Source organism: Aethina tumida, chromosome 5 (assembly GCF_024364675.1).
Source record: "Aethina tumida isolate Nest 87 chromosome 5, icAetTumi1.1, whole genome shotgun sequence".
In the NCBI taxonomy this organism is placed as follows: domain Eukaryota; kingdom Metazoa; phylum Arthropoda; class Insecta; order Coleoptera; family Nitidulidae; genus Aethina; species Aethina tumida.
Genome location: NC_065439.1, coordinates 10,975,307 through 10,994,765, shown reverse-complemented (window position 1 = coordinate 10,994,765; position 19,459 = coordinate 10,975,307). Strand labels below are relative to the sequence as shown.

At 37.6% G+C, this 19,459-nt stretch overlaps 3 protein-coding genes and 1 non-coding gene across 14 annotated transcripts in view; 1 reads left to right on the top strand and 3 right to left on the bottom strand.

The window, feature by feature from the left end:
* Positions 1–2,807, top strand: part of LOC109598141 (inositol-trisphosphate 3-kinase homolog) — a 60,042-nt gene extending 57,235 nt beyond the window's left edge. For all 5 annotated transcript variants that reach the window (XM_020013980.2, XM_020013979.2, XM_049967199.1 and 2 more), the window contains 2 exons: positions 1,355–2,209; positions 2,272–2,807. In XM_020013980.2, the coding sequence (XP_019869539.1) occupies positions 1,355–2,209; positions 2,272–2,355 (939 nt within the window). In that variant the 3' untranslated portion in view covers positions 2,356–2,807. The remainder of the gene's footprint in view (positions 1–1,354; positions 2,210–2,271) is intronic.
* Positions 2,808–4,673: 1,866 nt separating this feature from the next.
* On the bottom strand, positions 4,674–14,787 carry LOC109598129 (serine/arginine repetitive matrix protein 2). Of its 5 annotated transcripts, none has more exons than XM_049967441.1 (11): positions 14,650–14,787; positions 14,260–14,501; positions 14,018–14,122; positions 9,972–10,295; positions 9,777–9,836; positions 9,050–9,185; positions 7,960–8,015; positions 6,830–7,901; positions 6,294–6,775; positions 5,957–6,214; positions 4,674–5,530 (listed from the first exon to the last, which is right to left on the bottom strand). In XM_049967441.1, exons 2-11 carry the CDS (start codon positions 14,496–14,498, stop codon positions 5,365–5,367), a joined length of 2,898 nt encoding a protein of 965 aa, XP_049823398.1. In that variant the 5' UTR covers positions 14,499–14,501; positions 14,650–14,787; the 3' UTR covers positions 4,674–5,364. The 5 variants fall into 5 exon arrangements, with proteins under 5 accessions (XP_049823398.1, XP_049823400.1, XP_049823399.1 ...); XM_049967443.1 differs by having other exon boundaries at positions 5,957–6,172; XM_049967442.1 differs by having other exon boundaries at positions 6,294–6,772.
* Positions 13,442–13,514, bottom strand: Trnav-uac (transfer RNA valine (anticodon UAC)). The gene has a single exon. It is a non-coding gene; the product is annotated as a tRNA-Val (tRNA).
* A 153-nt stretch (positions 14,788–14,940) lies between the features above and the next one.
* LOC109598144 (death-associated protein kinase related) overlaps positions 14,941–19,459 on the bottom strand; it is an 87,407-nt gene continuing 82,888 nt past the window's right edge. Inside the window, exons 2-6 of one of the 3 annotated variants that reach the window (XR_002191469.2) lie at positions 18,821–18,992; positions 18,083–18,371; positions 17,242–17,488; positions 16,476–17,184; positions 14,941–15,245 (exon numbers count right to left, since the gene is read on the bottom strand). Coding sequence is in view for 2 of the 3 variants with exons in the window: in XM_020013984.2 (XP_019869543.1) it covers positions 16,818–17,184; positions 17,242–17,488; positions 18,083–18,371; positions 18,821–18,992 (1,075 nt within the window). In the remaining variant the exon portion in view is untranslated. The other 2 variants (XM_020013985.2, XM_020013984.2) reach the window with 2 other exon arrangements.

Below are 19,459 nucleotides of genomic sequence, written 5' to 3'. Positions count from 1 at the left end.
AATTATCTAATTTGTCTTCTTCAGATGATCTCAATGAGTTCCTAAAATATTTTTGATAGTCCTTTTCTCATATTCTCTTTGAAGTAATTTTCTCAATACTTTTTGATATTTTAATTTTTTATATGAAACTGACCTGATAATTTTTATCATTATCTTCTATTGATCGTAAATGATGTAATGGTGTTAAAAACATTTTCATCCCTATATTTTTATATTCTTACTAGATATACAAACGTAATTCAAGTAACCTGTGAACTAAAACAGGTTTAACAAATCCGCTTTTGGTGTAAAATGGTAACGTGTAGGTGTGTGACTATTAAACTAGTAAATTTCAAGGCCTGTCGGACTATTATTTTCATTGTAACAAAATATTTCCACATATAATAAAATTACTAACTGTCGTCGCATTTTGAATACATTATAAATCAGTTGGTTATTTATGAATGAACACTATTACGTAATACTACGTTTTTTCTATGTAAACGGAGGACTGGAAACTAATCACTGCACAGTCAATTTTCAAAGAAATGGACACACAATTCCGCAAATCAATTATGTACACAATTAAAAGGTTCGACTCATGCAAAACATATGCGCGTTCAATGTGTTTACAATAACTGTTTTCTATCTTGTCATTTTTTCGTGACGATCATTCGTCAACGCGATGCAAATTTCGAAAAGGTCATTTTCAAAAACACGATTAAAACTGACCTTTGCGATCCCGCTGAATGGAACTGGCGCAAACCCGATCCGAAAACTCGAAAAAATCGCCAATAAATAATGTATGTGTCGAATATCGTGTTAATTTAGCAAAATTGACTTACGCAAGTGTAATACTTGATGAACCCCATTGATATTCACGTATGTAATTTAGGAACTGGCATGCGAAAATTTTTAATCGACGAATTGAGATTCCAATACGTAAATCCTTGTTGCGACTAATAAAAAAAAGCAAAATTGCAATGTGAGAAGCCTTGACGACATACGTGAGGTCATACCAGAAATAGAGAAGCACAATTCGCATAATAAATATTTAATATTGGAAAAAATTCTACACAAACACACCGCATTGACGTCAGCTTGACGAGATATTTTAGGAAGACCATTAAAGCACCATAATTGTTAATTAAATTAAATTAATCGCATTCACTTTTCTCCGCGTTTGAGCCTTTGTCGCTTCTTGTTCCTAGTTTAATGTGTCTATTGTACGTTTCCACACTCGTTATGGGCAAAATTCCAATTCGCATTGTCCCTAGTGCTGACGCAAAACGTAACTTTTACGGGACTAATTATTTCTATTAACCAATTCAATGTTACACACACCTAACTAACATCCACTCTTCTCTATTTGCAGAACGCATTGGATCTCAGCGCACCAGCTAGCGACGTGTTGCTCAAAAGTCGCAGCACCAGCTGGTTCCAACTCAGCGGCCATCCGGACAGTTTGGCGCCCGCCGGTCCGGGAACCGTATGGAAGAAACGGTCGCCCGGTGCCGATGACACGGAACGTATCGTTTACGAGGAACTGTCCAAGGACCCGGTCCTCAGCGACATCATTCCCAAGTACTACCGAGAGGTTGAGTACCAGGGGGAGAAGTTCATCGAATTGCAGGACCTCCTGCTCGGCTTCCAGGATCCGTACGTCATCGACATTAAGATGGGTACGAGGACCTTCTTGGAGTCCGAAGTTAAAAAGACTGTGGCCCGACCGGATCTGTATCAGAAAATGATCGCCATCGACCCTAACGCTCCCACAAAGGAGGAACACGAACAGAAAGCCGTGACGAAGTTGAGATATATGCAGTTCAGGGAATTGCAGTCGTCCAGTTGCAGCCACGGTTTTCGCATCGAAGCCATGAAGTGCCGGGGTTCGCCCCCAGTCACCGATTTGAAGAAAGTCAGGTCGAGCGACGAAGTGTTAAACACGTTGGACATGTTCCTTTCCGGAAAGGACGAAGTCAGACAAAGGATAACCTCCAGATTATGTGATATTAGGAGTAAGATCGAACAGTCTGAGTACTTTAAGCACCGCGAAGTTGTCGGCAGCAGTTTGTTCGTTATCTATGACGACACCAAAGTTGGAGTGTGGCTGATAGATTTCGCCAAGACGAACAAACTTCCCGACGGTCTGAAGGTCAATCACAGAACCGAATGGGTTCAAGGGAACCACGAGGAAGGTCTACTATACGGATTCGACAGATTAATCACGGTAAGCATATCAAATTGAATGATGATATAGAAGGGGAGGACTAATAATTTGAATTGTTACAGATTTTGGAGAGTATTCCATCATCGAACCGCGGGTCGAGTAATTCGTTCTCGAAGCAAATGCCCGCTGTGAGCGTAAAGTCTTGAACGGCGTACAAATTAAATTCCACGTGGATCTTTTGAGACGAGTTCCATTGGAGAACCTTTGGAGATTATTTTTGTATTCGCCGAATACACCGAGCAGCCGAAAGACAAAGAGACGAAGTGTCTGTGCTTCGGTGTGCTTACAATAAATGGTATGACGAAGTCGGTTGTGTTGCCGAAATGATGTTAAAGAAACGGATGTACAGTTTAATTTTTTATATGTTTTGTGAAAAGTATTAAAGTAAGTAATTTTATACTTGTATATTGTTCATGTAAATACTTATTGCTTTCGTGAACTGTCTGTCTAGTCAATTTTATGTGCTTAGGTATTTATAATTATAGACTTAATGACCCAGTTACCATGTAAAAAGGGACTATGTATATTATTAAACTTTTTATAATAATTTATATTTTACTATATGTACTTATATAATACAAGATTTTTTTATTGATTACATTCGAGTTTTATTTTGTATTATTATTATTAATAAGTGAAAAATGCAATATTATAAAAGAAATTTAACAATTTGCTACAATTTAGCAATTAATTATGTAAAATATCTCTGATCAAATTGCGTTAAGATACTTAATTAATAAATGGTTCCGTAGTGCAGCGGTTATCACGTGTGCCACAGTCTTGCAGGTGGCGTTGGAACTACGGGAGAAATACACTTGCACTCCTCCTGGATATGCAGAAGGCCTTCAATACTGTTGTTAGAAAGACTAGTGCATAAAGTTCGATAAAACTGGCAAAAATCTGGTCAAATTAAATGACTCACACCTACGAGGAACTCACTTAATCACTTTTCAGGTGAGAATCAGCGGGGAATTTGCTTAAACACAAAACACTTCGTCGAGAGTCCCACAGGGAACGGTACTTGCACCAAAACTATACAACTTTTATACCTCCGACATCTCACACTAACTTGACACTGTACACGGATGGCATTGCCATCTATAGCATGTTCATCAGCTCTCAGGTCGCTACCCAGTAGATTCAAATCCACCTATGCATATTCACTGCGTTCTTTTCCCATGTAAAAAAGTGGTGAAATACCTAGTTAACCTTCAGACCCCACATCGATAAAATCGGACTAAGCCACTTTACTCTTTAATCTTCGCAAACAACCCCATGAGTAAAGATAACAACAGATTTTCGATCCATCATGACATATGCATGTCCCATCTGGTGTGTATCATCCAAAAGGCTAATAAATTCTACGAAAAACAAATACACCATTCGATACTCACAAAACATATAACTGACGTCAGAAACCACAACATTGACCCTAATCACAAACACAAACCTCTCTATTATAAACGGTAAATTTTCCACGAACTACCACATAATCTCTGCCACACACTCTAAACCTTCTATAATAAATTATGAAATCACCCACTACATCACGAAACACTATACCAACAACACATCTGCCTCAAAAATATCTCAAGGGATTTTTTACTTAGTTTTTCCCAAAACACAGTACATTAAGGAATGCATCATCTACAAACACAAATTCTAAACTCCATTGTCTCAACCATATTGGAAACAAAATACCCTCATAAAGCTTTGCTCATGTAAGGGGGGCTTGAGACCCATGTTATTTCCTAAATCCTTGCTATGACTCAGGATGCCACAACACCGGCAAGTGGAAAAACGACTCTCCTAGATGGGGGACAACCCCGGATTTCACTCGGTAACCACCTCCCAACAACGGAGTTAGTTTTAGTTTCTGCCTTACACGGAGAAGATCCCCGGTTCGATCCCAGGCAGAACCACATACTTTTTTAAAGTATATTTATATATTTGAATAAATATTATTATATTTCAATAAAATTGTGAGCCATGTGTAATTGATTTATTATGCCCATTCTAGTATACTAAAATAATTAAATGAATTACAAAAACATAAAAATTCGTTTGACACCTTGAAAAAGATACATCTCCAAAAATTCGTATTTACCTTAATATCCATAAAAAACAGATTATCTTTTCAAATAATATAAAATGCTCAAGCATACAAAGAATATCTCTTAAGTAACTAACATTGACCAAACATCCAACAAATACTGTACCAGTTAAACAGAATACTTTCACTAGGGACCTCTTAATACATGTGTACATAATAAATCCCTCAATCAAAAGTACGTCTTAATCCACGAATTAATCCTAATACTTTGAATTTTAAGGAAACAATAAAACATACAGCACAAACAAGTCACCAATTAAACAAAATAATAAATTCACGAAATAAAGAACTCAGACGGTGGAGGTGGACGGTGCCCTGATTCCTATACTCTTAAGTAAATAAAACTATGGATCACGTGTAACTGATTTATTATATCCCATTCTTCAAGAAAAATTACATTAGTGATGAAACAGATTAATTTGATTGTGAGATTAAAAGACAGTTTTAAAATATGCTCTACCAATAAATTACTACAATAAATAAATAAATAAATAAATAATAAGTTATAATAAATACATAGAGATAAAAAATATCACACAATTACAGAGTATTAAAAAATGACTAGAGTAAATATAGCAGAGAACGCACAAATTGCACAATACTAATAAATTCAGGAATGTTCTCACAGATTGTGATTGCAAAATCAGGTTCTCGTGGAGGTTCTCCAAATTGTACTAAGATTGCATCTTAAAAAATAACTACGATCTCCAGAGAAATGAGTTTGAGTTACCCTGAACATCATCAACAAATTTCGCTATAACACAGACCATTTACATTTAGTTTTGTTTGATTGAAATCATATACAGAGGTCTTAAATTTTATACATCACAAACAATCGTAACAGACTGATAGAGAGACTTCGTTGTGTGACATCACCATCATTACAAAACAGAGTATTGCTAAAGTCACACAACCATTAGTTTTAGCTCGGACCGGATGGTAAAAATTGAGAAAGAAACGATCTCTACCGTCCGATCAACAATCAACATTAATTTAATTAGATTTATTGCACTTGTTCTAATAGTAAATTGTAAACGTCATGCTAAGGAGACTTAGAGGAGCAGTCCGGGGAACGAGACCGAGATTTCGTTGATCTCGGCGAAACTGATCGTTTCCAACTGTACCAGGGACTTCCACCGCTGCAACTGCTCTCTGACGACGGAGACGACGGCGTCTGACGGTGGTAAGGAATCGGTCTCTTACGCGCACTGTTTCGGGTTCGGGTTAGGGTTAGTACATGTTAGTATTTGTTAGGCGTTCAACAACAGTTACGCAATCCATGCAACTTACCTTCATCTAAAGCACAACTATGGATGCAGCTAATCTACTAAATAAAACAATGGAAAACTAAATAAAAAACAAAAATAAACAACACGTATTTATTTTACATAACTATGAATAGAAAAGTAATCATTCCTATAATCATTGTTACAAAAGACACTTTAAATAATAATTTAAGAACTTTAGATATGTAACACATACGAGGTACAAGATTAAAAAAAACTATGTAAATGTACGTCCGTCACAATCTTTTATCTGTGTCTGAAATAAAAAGAAAAGCAAAAACCAAATTAAAAAATGTGCGTAAAATTAAAAAACCTAGCGTTGTCTACGACATTCCAATAACCAATTACCTGGTAATTCTTCTTCTGTCCAAAAAACTGGGCGACCCGTGTCGACGTGGAATCGAAGGCGAGCGACTGCGTGAACTCGCCGTTGACGAACTGGACGACGAACGGCGGCTGCTGAACGACGAACGACTGCCAGAACGTGATCTCGACCTTGATCTCGACCTGGACCTGGAACGGCTTCGTGAGCGACTGCTGTCCGACGAATGGCTGTGTTTCGAGCTGTAATAATAATAATAACGGCGACGTGGACGACGATATTGACTGAAAAGGGGAACATTTTGGGAATTAGGGGATGAGGAAACTGAGGTGAAGGACAAATATGTTCGATGAAAATATTCACCTTGCACTCGATCTGGACGAGCTCCTCGACCTAGACTTAGATTTTTTCCTGTAACCAGTCTTGCCATCTTTACTCTTGGACCTGCTTCTGCTTCTAGTGCCGCCCTTTCCGTTCTTTTTGCCCACAATATCGAAATTATCCTTGTCTACCTTATTATTCGATAATTTGTCGTCCTTCTTCAACGGCAACACCTTAATATCGAAATCGTCCGGTTGGATCTTCTGTTGTGGCACAGTGACGACGGATGTGGGTATCAGAGGTCGACCGATAACCGAGCCCACCGTTATATTAGCGGCCGGTGTGATTCCGGCCGTCTTCTTCCTCTCCAAGTGATCACGCGCCTTTGCCGCCAATCCAGACTTCAATAAGTTTAATAGTCGCTTGTCGTTTTCATCGATCCCGTCATCCTTTTGCATAAACTCTTTCTCAGGTGTATCGTTCTCACTTGACGACGCTCTGCGCAAACGCACCACAGGAACCTGCTGTAAATCAAACATTATATTTTACTGTGACAAAATTATACTAATATGGCGTACCTGTTGAGGTTTTTTGCACGACTTCCCGTCTAATTTCTTCGCCCTTTCAGACTCTGAACTCTCCGACCTTCTCCTTGGAGACTTGGCTTTGTCATCTCTTACTTCAGGACTTCGTCGTTGTTTTTTATCATTTGTTTCCTTGTTGTTCTCACGGTTAGAAGAAGCAGTCCATTTGTCAACAGGCGGTAAAGGTGGTGAGTGCGATCTGTTGTGATTCTTCGACTCTTCCGGTTTTCCGGAATTCTCCTTCGTCTGATTCCTGGGTGTTAGGGAACGTTTCTCCTTCGCTACCGCACTTCTCGAGTGACTTCTGCTACGCGACCGATACGAGGACGACTTCTTCCTATCGCTCTCTTTGGACACCGATTCTACCGGAGGCGGCGACGGATTTCTTCGTCGTTTATCTGCATGACTTCTGCTCCTCGACCTTTCCACATGTCGCTTCTGTCTCCGATCCTGCGACGTGGACTTCCTACGCTTCGAATACGGACTCTCTTCTGGCGTTGCCGATCTGCGCCGCTTGTCCTTCGATCGCCCATTTCTTGATTTTTGCGGCGATCTGGATCTGTCCCTTCGATCGTACGACCTGGATCTGTCGGCGTTCTTAGATCTGGTTTCTTTCACACGCGAATCTCTACGACTTCTGTGTTTACGGTCTGGCATCCTAGACTTGGACCTGTCTCTGGTTCTCGATTTGTACTCCTTGGACTTAGACCTGGTATTGTTTGCGGCATCGCCTGCTCCCTTCCTGTGGTCCTGCGAGTCGGTTGATTGTCTACGTCTGCCTTCGGATCTGGAGCGTCGTTTGTCCTGATGATCCTTGCTTTTATCGTACCTATTCGATCTATCTCTGGATCGTTTTCTGGGCGATCTGCTCCTCCGACCCTCGTTACGTTTGCGCGAGTCTCTTTCTACGGGAGATGGTGACCTGCGACGTACCCTGTCCTCGTCCTTAGAGTTCCTAGCTTTGGAAATCGATCGCTTGTCCTTATCTTTAGGTTTTGATTTGTCTTTTTTCGAACGGTCAGTCTTTCCCTTATCCTTTTGACTGCGTTTTTTTGAATCTGGTGAGCTACAACAATTATCATGATTAGGAAAAATTCGCATTTGTGATGGGTTTTCATTCATACCTATCTCTATCGCTGTCACTGGATGAATGACGCTTCTTCTTGAGTGACTTCTTTTTCTGCAGAACAACAATTAGGCATCAATACAAGCAAATTAAGACAATTTTATGGGCGGTAACAGACACTCATGTGCTTAAAAAAGTATGTCAAAAAAACTCTACAAAAATGATCATTGAAAAACTGTTCACAACTTCACAAGAGACCAAAATTAAAACTTACTAAAACTCGTAACAAGGTAGGTTCAGTTCAATTTAACGTTACAATCGAATCGAACTGAACTACGACTGATATTAGTTTCATAGGACGCAAAATAAAACAACGCGAAGCGAAACACCTTCGCAATGTTTTATGCGTGCTGCTTCACCCGGGAACTGTGACCAAATTGCGCACATTTCTTTATTCAAACAAAACGAAAAACATAAAACAGTTACAAAATGAAAATCCTTATATTATTTGTACTGCAATTAATTAGTTATTATATAATATATAAATGGGTAATTGGCATGCAAAGTCGAGTGCTAGATTGGGCACGGGGGCCCCGGTACTTACTAGCGTTGTCGCAAGCCTCTCAGGCTATCCTATGTAATGATGCGCAAGGTTCAAACAGAACAATGTTTACTTCAATCAACATAAAGTCGCCGTCATGCATTATAATCAAAACTCAAAACGAATCGCAGTGAAAACAACGCAATAAACGAAAAACGAATAAAACAAAATAATGGTAACTTAAATGTATGCAAGTGTTTGCGTGTCTGAATTTAATTTATATATATATATATATATATATATATATATATATTTGTTAATTTTGTTGATAATAAGATTCAATTTGAGATAATTTCGAATTCAAATACTAACAACCTCTTCAAAAATGTGACAGTGTGAATGAGGTGTAAAAACTGTGTGCTACCGAAAATCTACAAATGCTAAAAATAACGTTATCCAAGAAAAAAGCACTAGACCTTTATTCTGAAGGAACAAATTCGTTCGCTAGACAAACAAAACCGATACCTCGTCATATCCTTGTCTTTTTATTTTTATATAGTTTTGAATGTTGTTAAAAACGGACGATATTGAGTCGCCAGCCACTAACCTCTTTCTTCCGTGATTTCTTCTTCTTGCGATCCTCCTCGGTGGACGAGTCTTCGCTGTCGGAATTGTCCGAATCGTCGCTTGAAACAGATGAGTGTCGCTTACGCCGTTTCTTTTTGTCCTTCGACTTGCCGGATCTAGAGTGACAGAAGGTGTTTGGATTTTAGTGTGGGAAAGGATTAATTATTCAGGAACGTGCATCACCAAAATAATATTAAGAACGTGCACGTTCCCATTTTTTAGAGAACCCTTTGTTCAGTTCAACGATTATATTTACTTTAGGATACACAGAAAAGTTAATTAGGTGAAAATTCTAATGCTTTGACGCACCTTCAGGTCCACATAAACGTTAGACGAGCTAGACATACGCAAGAGTAGTAATATTGTCGGATAAATTAAAACCAAACAGTAAACATTACCTGGACTAAAGCCTTCTTAACATGTACGGCAAAAAAATATACCACCATTCGATTAGTATGAGGGGAAAATGCTGGGAGGCACGGAAAAATTTTATTTCGTATTTTACAAAGTTGATTTTAATGCATACTGAGTCCAAACGAAAATTCACCAATACGTTTAATTTCAACGAATTTTAGTAAATTTTCATTTAGCTTTAATTTTGAAATAGCAAAATAAATATTTTATTGACAGTAGAGGTTAATTAGAAAAAGTAATAGTTATTTTGCGATGTGACGTTAAAAGATGTAGCATAAAACAGATTTCATTACCTGTCCTTTTTGCGACTCTTCGATTTTTTCTTCTTTTTCTTCGGTTCGTCGCTGGATGAACTGAAAACAAAAATAACTTGTAAGTAAACGAACATACCGCTGCTACTTTCAGTCAAATTCATTTTGTCATTATGAACCAGTTGTCACAAATCTAATTTCTATAGCTACAAAAAAAAAAACACGTAAATATCGCACCTATCTTTGCGCTTGCGTTTTTTCTTTTTCGCAGCCGCCCTGTTGTTGTCGGTGCCCTCCGACGAGGCGGCGCGACGATCCGGCTCGGGACTGGGCGTGTGCACTAGCTGATAGCGGGCTGCATCCGCCCGTTCTCGCTCCTGTTCGAGTGCCTTCTGGCGTTCCTTTTCGGCCAGCGCCTCGCTTTTCGCCAGCTTCTCCTTCGCTTGGCGGTCGGGGTCAAAGCTGCTGCCTTCTACGAAATACTCGCTGATGCCGAACGCCTCGCGCAGTCTCGCATTCTTCTCCTGCTGCGCCTCGGCCACCTGATGTGTTTCAGTCACACTGTCAACAACAAACAATAGGTTAATATGTTTCTAAGAATATTAATTTCAAATTGGGCAGTGTAATAATCAATGTCAGAATGAAAATTATATACAATGTTCATTTAGATAATCGTTTAGAAAAATAATTATTGTCACTAGATTATGTAACAAGATAAAAAAAGAGTTATTTATTGTTTTGAATATGGTTATGAGTTTTTGAATCAGCGCGATGTGTGTTTTATTTTCACAGATTCTTATATTTTTATAGGTTTTCTTAAAATTAATCCTGAATATGATAACTCTCAAATTGTCACAACTAGTTCTAACCTTATTTTCATCAATTTGTTCATTTTCTGTGATTTACACATTACACTGTTTTAGAATGTTAGTCTATGTTTTCCCTATAATTTAATATGAAAATTACTTTAGTTATGACATGGTACTGTTTTAAAATGTTAGCTAATAGGAAAATACAGCAAATGTCAATAAAAATGCCGCTTTTTCAGACCAATATATAGTGCAATTCAAATTTGTGAATTTATTTCATGATAAGCAAACATTTTTTAAAAATATACAATTGTTCGTCCATCTACATGTTATTAGAGTATTTTTTAAACATTTTCAAGAGAAAGCTCATTTTCTATTTATAAACAATATTAAGAATTTCTTAACATTTTTCTTTCTTTGTTACTTAAAAACATGATTTAATAGACCAAAAGCAAACGAACGTTTCCAATGTAATCGAAAACTGTGCTGATTTTAATAAATTTTCCATAACATGCTAAATTTCTTCAAAAAAATTATTTTTGCTAGTTGGATATTAAATTCGATAGTTTCATATAACCTACAAAGAAAATTTTACCCCACAAAAGTTGTATTCACAATATTGCATATTTCTAAAAATCTGTAAACTAGCGTAATTAAGAATTACGAGTAAATAATAATTAAGCAAGATCAACAAACGTTGGCAATCAAGTATTTATCACAAATAAACAACACAAAAGGAAAAATAAAAAAATAATTACTTGTGGGAGCACTCGTTGTCATAATTGCAACAAACCATCGTAATAACTAAAACTAAGAATATCCGATAACTGGCACTTTTTTCACAAGATTCATGTACGCTTTACGGTGACAATGTTAAAACTGCTGCGTACGAGGAAGTGGTGGAGAAAAGCGCGTGCGACGTCGACACGAGTGGCGCACACAAAACACGACCCCTCCGCATTTAGTGTTTCGGGCGAATCAATACGAGGCTCACCCCACACACAAACGATGCACGGTAGGGAACGAATATGCGAGGGTGAAACGGAATTAATGAATATTTTACTTTGTTATAATTGGTTTTACAATTTTAAACAGTTACATTTTACAAAATAATTACAGAAAAATATATAAAACAATGTTTGTGATTGAAATGTGTAATACAGTTTAGTTTTTATCCACTGTATATTTTATAACCCCGTCGGGATAGCATAATAACGCACCGATACAAATGGGGTTGTTAATATTTGAACGGGGGCGCATCGACGTAAGCACCTGCTTATTACAGTCCGAGTGGCATTTATCGTAAATGCATTTTTAACCTAGTTATCATCGTAACGACACGCTAACATATAAACTTAAATTAAAAATCCTTTAAACGTGTTTTTTATATTTTCGAGGGTGGCGAATTTAATAATTTGCCCGAAACGACAGATGTTATCAGCACACTCGCATTGTACCACTCGCTTAATTCAGGAGGGGTTGCAAGTGTTACGTTAGCAAGAAATCGATATGAATAACAGCATAAGAAATAATATTTTAACAGTTACAAATTATACTCCTAGAATTCTGTTAAAACGTCTAAAACTCTAAATTTAATCGAAATAATTAATATTAAATACGCTTTTACAGACTGAACTGTAATTAAAATTGAATTGCATAAGAGGCTTTATTCTCCCAATGAGTGGAACACCGATTTAGCGGCGGCCACAAACTGAACGGTTTTGGAGTTAAAACAGATGCAAAGCCTCTACATCCTCATTTATATGTACGGCTTCCTTTTCAATTATTAACGAGATATGTGATTTGTCTATTTGAGAGGATATACTCTGGTTTGTTTTTGTTAGGCTTCCACCACAGTTTTTAGGGGCGAAATACGAAACGAAATCATTACACCATCAAAATCACATTAGTGTTAATTAAAATTAAACAATTAAACTTGAACTTTTACAGTACATGTAATATGATTATTATTTATATTAAGGTTTCACGTCCGGTACCTGACAACTGACCGAAGAGTTTTCCTCGGATTCGGATGATTCGGATTGTGATGGTACTGGTTCATGTTGTCGTCGCAATGGCAGTGACAACAGCACTGCCTCCGATTAGTGGGAACCCGTGGCGGCGGCACCGGCACCATCGGCGGCGGCAGTGCTCTTTTGCCGAGAGCCTGACACAGTGCCCCGCGCCACAGCCGCTCGAAGATGACGCGCTCGTCCATCGAGTACCTGTTTCTCGGTCCGTAGAACATGTTTCCCTTAACTTAACTTACAAAACTAACAGCCGAAGCCTCGGCACTAATAACTAGAACTAGAAGATATACGTGGGTATGTATATCTTGGAAGACTTGGATTTATTATCACCCGGAGTCGTTTCAATTGGAAGACATATTGGATTTTGTGTTGGTTCTTCGGCTTACGGCCGCTTAGCCGGTGGATATACGCGGAGGCGCGGGTCGCGTCCCGACGACGGTCCCATATTTACTGTCCCGTTCGCCCCCTCAGAACGTCGGGAGCGGCGAAGGGAGGAGGTGAGATGCGGCGCAGCATCATCCCTCCGGAAAACCGATCGATGGACGTGTGAGAGAAAGGATGGCGCGGTCTGGCGGGCGTTTACTCTCGACGCGGAAGTGATTACCGACGTTTTAATATTGAAAGAGCGCCAGGATTATTGCCTCGTCTCCGTTTCCAGTTTTGCAGGTTACCAGTTATGTCGGTGTCAATTATTTATTTTGCTGAATCCCATTTGTAATTATATGCATTGCATCAACTTTTTCATTTAAATATAATACTATGTCATAAAAAACGTGTTTTATAATGAAAAATAGTTTATTCGAAAACCTTAAAATAAAATAAGCAATAACAATGAAAATTATATGTACGTAATTATTAAAAAACAATTTGGTTCCGCCCGGGATCGAACCGGGGACCTTCTGCGTGTAAAGCAGACGTGATAACCGCTACACTACGGAACCACTTGCCAAAATTTTGTGAACAACTTTTTTGCGCGCCAAAAAAATAAGCAAAATCATTAAAAAACAATAGAATTTTTAATGTTTTAAATTATATATACGACCCTATAAGAAATTTTAAAAAATTCTCATGTATTTACATAGTGTATAAGTTCATCATCCAAATACAATATAAATAAAAGTAATATACATTATCTTTAACCAGTTCCTTGAAAAACATGTATTTTTGCAAAAACACATATGGACTTTTAATAATGTGTAATTGTTATGCAAAAGATACAATATGATTCAACATAAAGTTGTCACACACACTTCATTATCATTCTATTTTAACTCCATGTTTGATTATCTATACTTTTAAACAACAATAAATTTATAGAGAATTTCATGTTTGGAATTCAGCCTTGATTTATACTTTAAGCAACAGTAAATAAACGTTACTATACAATATTAAATATCAATTCAATGTCAACAAAGTTAAAATTTTTTTTATACAAATTTCTTACCTGGGTCTTCCCCATTGATCGACCTGTTTGTCAAGTTTTCCGTCCTGCCCCATCAACATTATCCTGTAATTGTTCACCTTGTTGAGGATTGCCTCTTCGGAAAATCTGCAAGATGTGTGAGAAAAGACAAGTGTGAAAACTGTGTCAAAATAAACCTGTCAAACAAAATGCTGACAACTGTATAAAAGTAATACCATTTACATGTGACAAACACAATAAAAAAAAAACAGTTGAAGTTTTACCCTTGTTCTTCAAGCATGTCAGCAAATTCAGCACACTTCAGTTCGATCTTCCTTTTTCTCTCATGATCCAGGATTTCCTTGTTGGGTTGTCGATTGGCTACCGCATCTAACGCGGCCAAATCCTGTTCAGTCTTGTAGGTCTTCTCCTTTTCCCTCGGTTTGACCAGAGCCCAGTTCCTCTGTACATGTCCATTTGTGCCAGAGCCTCTGGCCGTTGCTAAACCGATTCCGTTATACATTATCTGTAAGTGTTCTTTTTTAACAAATTGTTCGATATTTTCATAGACAAAACGTGTATGTTTTAAATGCGTTTTAAAACGTATGAATGTCAAAAAATCGCTATCGATTTTATGGTTGTAATAGCTACGCCACAAAATACTGTTGACTTACTGTTTGATTCTTTTACACAAACGGAACAGCTTCAACACAATATTAATACAAAAACACGTTCCTTTTATAACATTTTCGGCAACTCACATTTTAATATACAACAAATGGACTGTCAGTTTGCGCTAATGGCCTCCAAGGTGGCCAACTTAAAAATCGATAAGCTTTACCAATAGACTGCGCAATCTGGGTTGCCTACATTAAAATTAATAGGAAAATAAATAATGATATAGTTAATTGCATATACTTTATTAAAATAAAAATAAATTAAACAAATCAACAAAGAGAAATTCGTAGCATTTCACAAACGATTTATTATAATATTTGTACAAATAAAGTAACAACACTTACTCATCAGAAAAGAGAACATGGCCAAAATCCAATATAAACACTGTACAGCAACAATTTATTTATTTACTAGATAAAGATACATATTCACTTTTCTGACGCTGGCAATTGACTATCTGGAACACTTTTGGCGTTGTAAACTTGTTTTAAGTTCGAATAGAAACCGGTCATCGTAACAGCCAACGAGTTGGCTTTCATTAAAATAATCTCGCAAAAATTTCCAATTTTGGGTCATAAATCCTGCATAGGCTCTGAAAAATAAAAAACCTTCCTTTAAAATATTCTTTATTGGTTTTAATACAAATAAATTTGCGAATGCAAACACAGAGCAGGTTCATTCAAATCTACCACATTGATTACTACATTCACAATAACTTTACTTAGATAAAAAAAAACTAATACGTCTGCGAATTTCTATTTTCTCTTGTGCAACTCCATCAAACACGTCAAAAAAATTAATAAAACTGGAAAATAAAAATTTGCAGTACGAACCTGGACATTCAAAAAATAATTATTAAAATTAAATACTTATTGACATAAATATACAGAGTAAATGAAAAGGCAGTAACATAAAATAAAACAAAAAACAATCAATTTTGAAGCTGAATAATGAAAACAAAATTGTGTAAATGGGCTTTAGTTTTTTGAATTTTCCGCGAAACAAATCTATGTACAAAAGTTTCTTTAATCTAGGTGTTGCTATCCGACTGGTTTCCAGAAACTTCGCGGAAACTTCCACAAAATAGACACAATGCAATTTTCAAACATATTTAAAATCGCCTTATTTTATTTGTACTGAATTTGTATTATCCAGGCTGACCTGGAGCATTCAAATATGTTTCTTGTATTTTTTTTTTTTTTTTTTTTGTTGCAATTTTAAATATGTACCACAGCCCAATTAGCCCCGAAAAACACATAACATCAACTAATCCAGTTTTTCTGTCTGGCTTATGCAATGTCTGACCTAAAGTCAAATAAACATGAAAACATTAAATCATGCATAATTCCGTCTTGCGCAAGAATTTCCTGGATTCTGAAACATTCACGTTTTACAACAGGGAGGGGGGAACGAAACTACAAAATTGCGCTATAAACAAGTTTGTACGACGAGGCATGCAAAACGAAAAGACACTTGAAATTCAACATAATTCACCTGAGCAACATATTAACACTTGTGCAAGTGACAAATTTATAATTGAGGCACGCGTTTTTTCACAGAAATCACTGGATTTACTTTTTTAAAATCTGACTAGTCTATACAATTTTTTTACAATGACATTATAGATGAGTTTTCGATCTATAAAAGAAATAGGATTGTCTTGATAATAAGTTAAAAAGGGCATTTGATATAGAAGAAACGAACGACAAAATCAAGGTGATAGTGATAGACAAATTTATTTTGTAGAAACAATTTTTTTAAAGCAGTGAACATATAAATTATTGAATTACAACTAAATCTAGCACTGTACAAAAATACCCACCAAATCAGCACATACACAATCGCTACCAAAACATCAACATTAAGGATGCCTCGTGTCTGGATGTGTGGTTCGTGGTCGACGTACGTCGGCAGTTCCAAAAACAGAAAGAAACCCAAAAAACACAGTTTTAAGTACGATAATTTATCGTGTAATTGTGATGTGTGTTGTCAAGGGACACTGCGACCAATATGTAAGCCAAAATGAGAAGCCACCCTTAACGCGGTGCGGATGCAGCGTGTGCAACAGCTCGGATCATAAAAAAAACTAATTGAAAACAAACAAAATAAAAACAACAGTGTTGAGGGGATAGGGAAGGGGTGTTGGGGTAGGTGCACGGTGTGGCTAACACAGGATGCCGCGATCGAGCGTGATGGTCGCTTTGGTGACGGGCGTGTGCGTGAGGTGGCGACATGTCGGCCCGCATTGCGGACACAGGCAGTTAGCAGACACGGTGTACGTACGAACTGCGGCCGGATCAGCGAATGGGCCGTTCAGACTGTCCGTACAGAAGGATTTCCGCTGCTGTTTCGGCGTTGTTTCCATCACCGTCGCCGTCGCAATGCATCCGTACGACTTTCGCGGCCCAACCGGCGTCGATTTCGGCGTCTGATTGAGCGACTCGGTCGACTTGAAGGCGGGCAATGTGATTATGTTCGTCTTGAGCGAGATCCACGGGTGGTTCAGCAGATCGTGGACCTTCGGTCGCTTCCTAAAAGTAAACATTCGTTAATTTCATCGGGATCAAATCATTTCCGTCGAATCGGACCTTGGATCCACGACGAGGGCGCTTTTGATGAAGTCGATGGCCGAGCTGGAGACGTCGTCGAAATGCTCCGGTTCGAAGGTTAAGGCACATTTGGAAATGTTGAGATAGGTCTGTTGTTTGTCGTCGGCACCGAACGGACTGAAACCAGTCAGCAGAACGTATGCCAACACCCCGACGGACCAAATATCAGTCGACAGTTCGATCGGTTCGTAACTAAGTACCTCGGGTGCTACGTAGTCTAGAGTACCTGTCAAAAAAACAATAAAATTAATTTTCTAGATCAAAATATCTATAATAATAATCTTTGAACTTCATAACAAAATGTCATATTTATTCAAAGTGAAGTATATGGAGGTTTGTAAAAGTAGTATTTGCAACAAGAATTAGCTCCGTTTTAATTTTTAATGGTAGGAGTAAAATAAATGAATATTTAGAATGTCAGAACAACAAATCGCAGACGATAAATACAGTCATTTTATCCAAACAGTGAATTATACTGCTACACTTCTACATTGTACTATTAACACGAATTCTAGAGAAAATTATAATCGAAATATTAATTTTCACGTGAGGTGTTTTTCGTGTTATAATTACAATTTAAGCAGTAGTGACGACCTTCATTTCTGTCCTCTGGTGCATTAATACAATATGTAAATGGCACGAGACGAAAAAACCCGGAGGAGACAACACGACAAAAGCGTATGAACGAACAAACATCTCGGGCTAATTGAACGGACATGTGTCAAGATCATATCCACACATTCTCAGACGCGATTTACATACACACGCATTCGCTAATTGCTGTTCACCACCATTAGTTTTTTTTCCATTTGCTACCGACCTAATATTTCCCGTACAATGATGCCCGGTTCCAGCACCTTCGATATGCCGAAATCGCATAACTTGATGTCGTCGCAGCTGTTCGGCTCCGAGAGCAGTAAATTTTGCGGCTTGAGGTCCAGATGGGCGATGTTGCGTTCGTGCAGATAGGCGACGCCGTCCAGTATTTGTTTCATGGCTTTGCGGGCCTCCGCCTCACTCAGACACTGTCCGACGTCCAGGATGTGTTGAAGTTCACCGCCGACGGCCAGTTCCAGCACTAGTACCATTTCCGTATCGCTTTCGTATACCTGAAATCATCAAATTGATTTGTTTTGAATAAAATATTTTTTTAATAAATATTATATATTAATAAATAGCATCAAGTTTAACGCTCCAACAGAAGTCATCCAACATCTTAGGTTGTTTTGGTTAAACTCTTAGCAATTAAAACGTTGAGGAATTGTTAAATCTACTTCAAAGTCAGTTCTTTGAATGTTGATAATTCTGTACCATCTTCCGGCAGTGCAGGAAGACTGCTGAAGGATGGAATGTATATTTCTTTAGAATGCGATAGTACAGATCTTATGGCTGAATGTAGATTAGGATATATCCATTTGAGTCTATAGTTCCTTTTATATTGAATAAGAAAGTACTATTTTGACGACAAAAGGTATTTTATTTCTTTATTTGTGCCTTTTATGTTATTTTCACATGATATAAATAATTGCTTCGAACTCTGTCTAATGATAAAAATTACCTCGTGTAACCTAATGACTCGATTTGTGTCTGAACATTGCATGAGTACGGCGATTTCGTGTACGATCTCCTTCATCTGGTCCTGACTGCGACGCCTCTTCTTCACGAACTTCGCCGCGTAAGGCACCTGCGTCTTTTTGTGCACTGCTTTGCATACTGTTGCATATTTTCCTCTGTAACAAACGAAAAGAGTCCACATTAAACAATGACAACATTACTAATAATGATAATAATAATAAAATAATATTAATAGCGGAGACATTGATTAATGTTGTTCGATTTTAGTTAAATTAATTAATTAAACGCCGCGATTTAAGGCAAAAAAACCGGACGTTATTAATTAAACATCGGCCTTTGATTTATGCGCTCGGAATAATAACTAATATCTCGCATTTAAAATCGGTATCGTGACCGTTGGATAATTTAATATGTTCAATCTAATAACGATAATAAATTACACGTTTGCCGTCCAAACAAAACCGAACCAGCAAATTGATTACAACTATGATTTATACGCACAACAACAACTAAGACCGTTCAATTATGTCCGACAATCTTCATCTGGTTTCTTTTTATTTTCCCGCAAAGACTCAAGGAAAAAACGTTTATTTAGATAAAATAGCCGCGTCCGATTTATGTG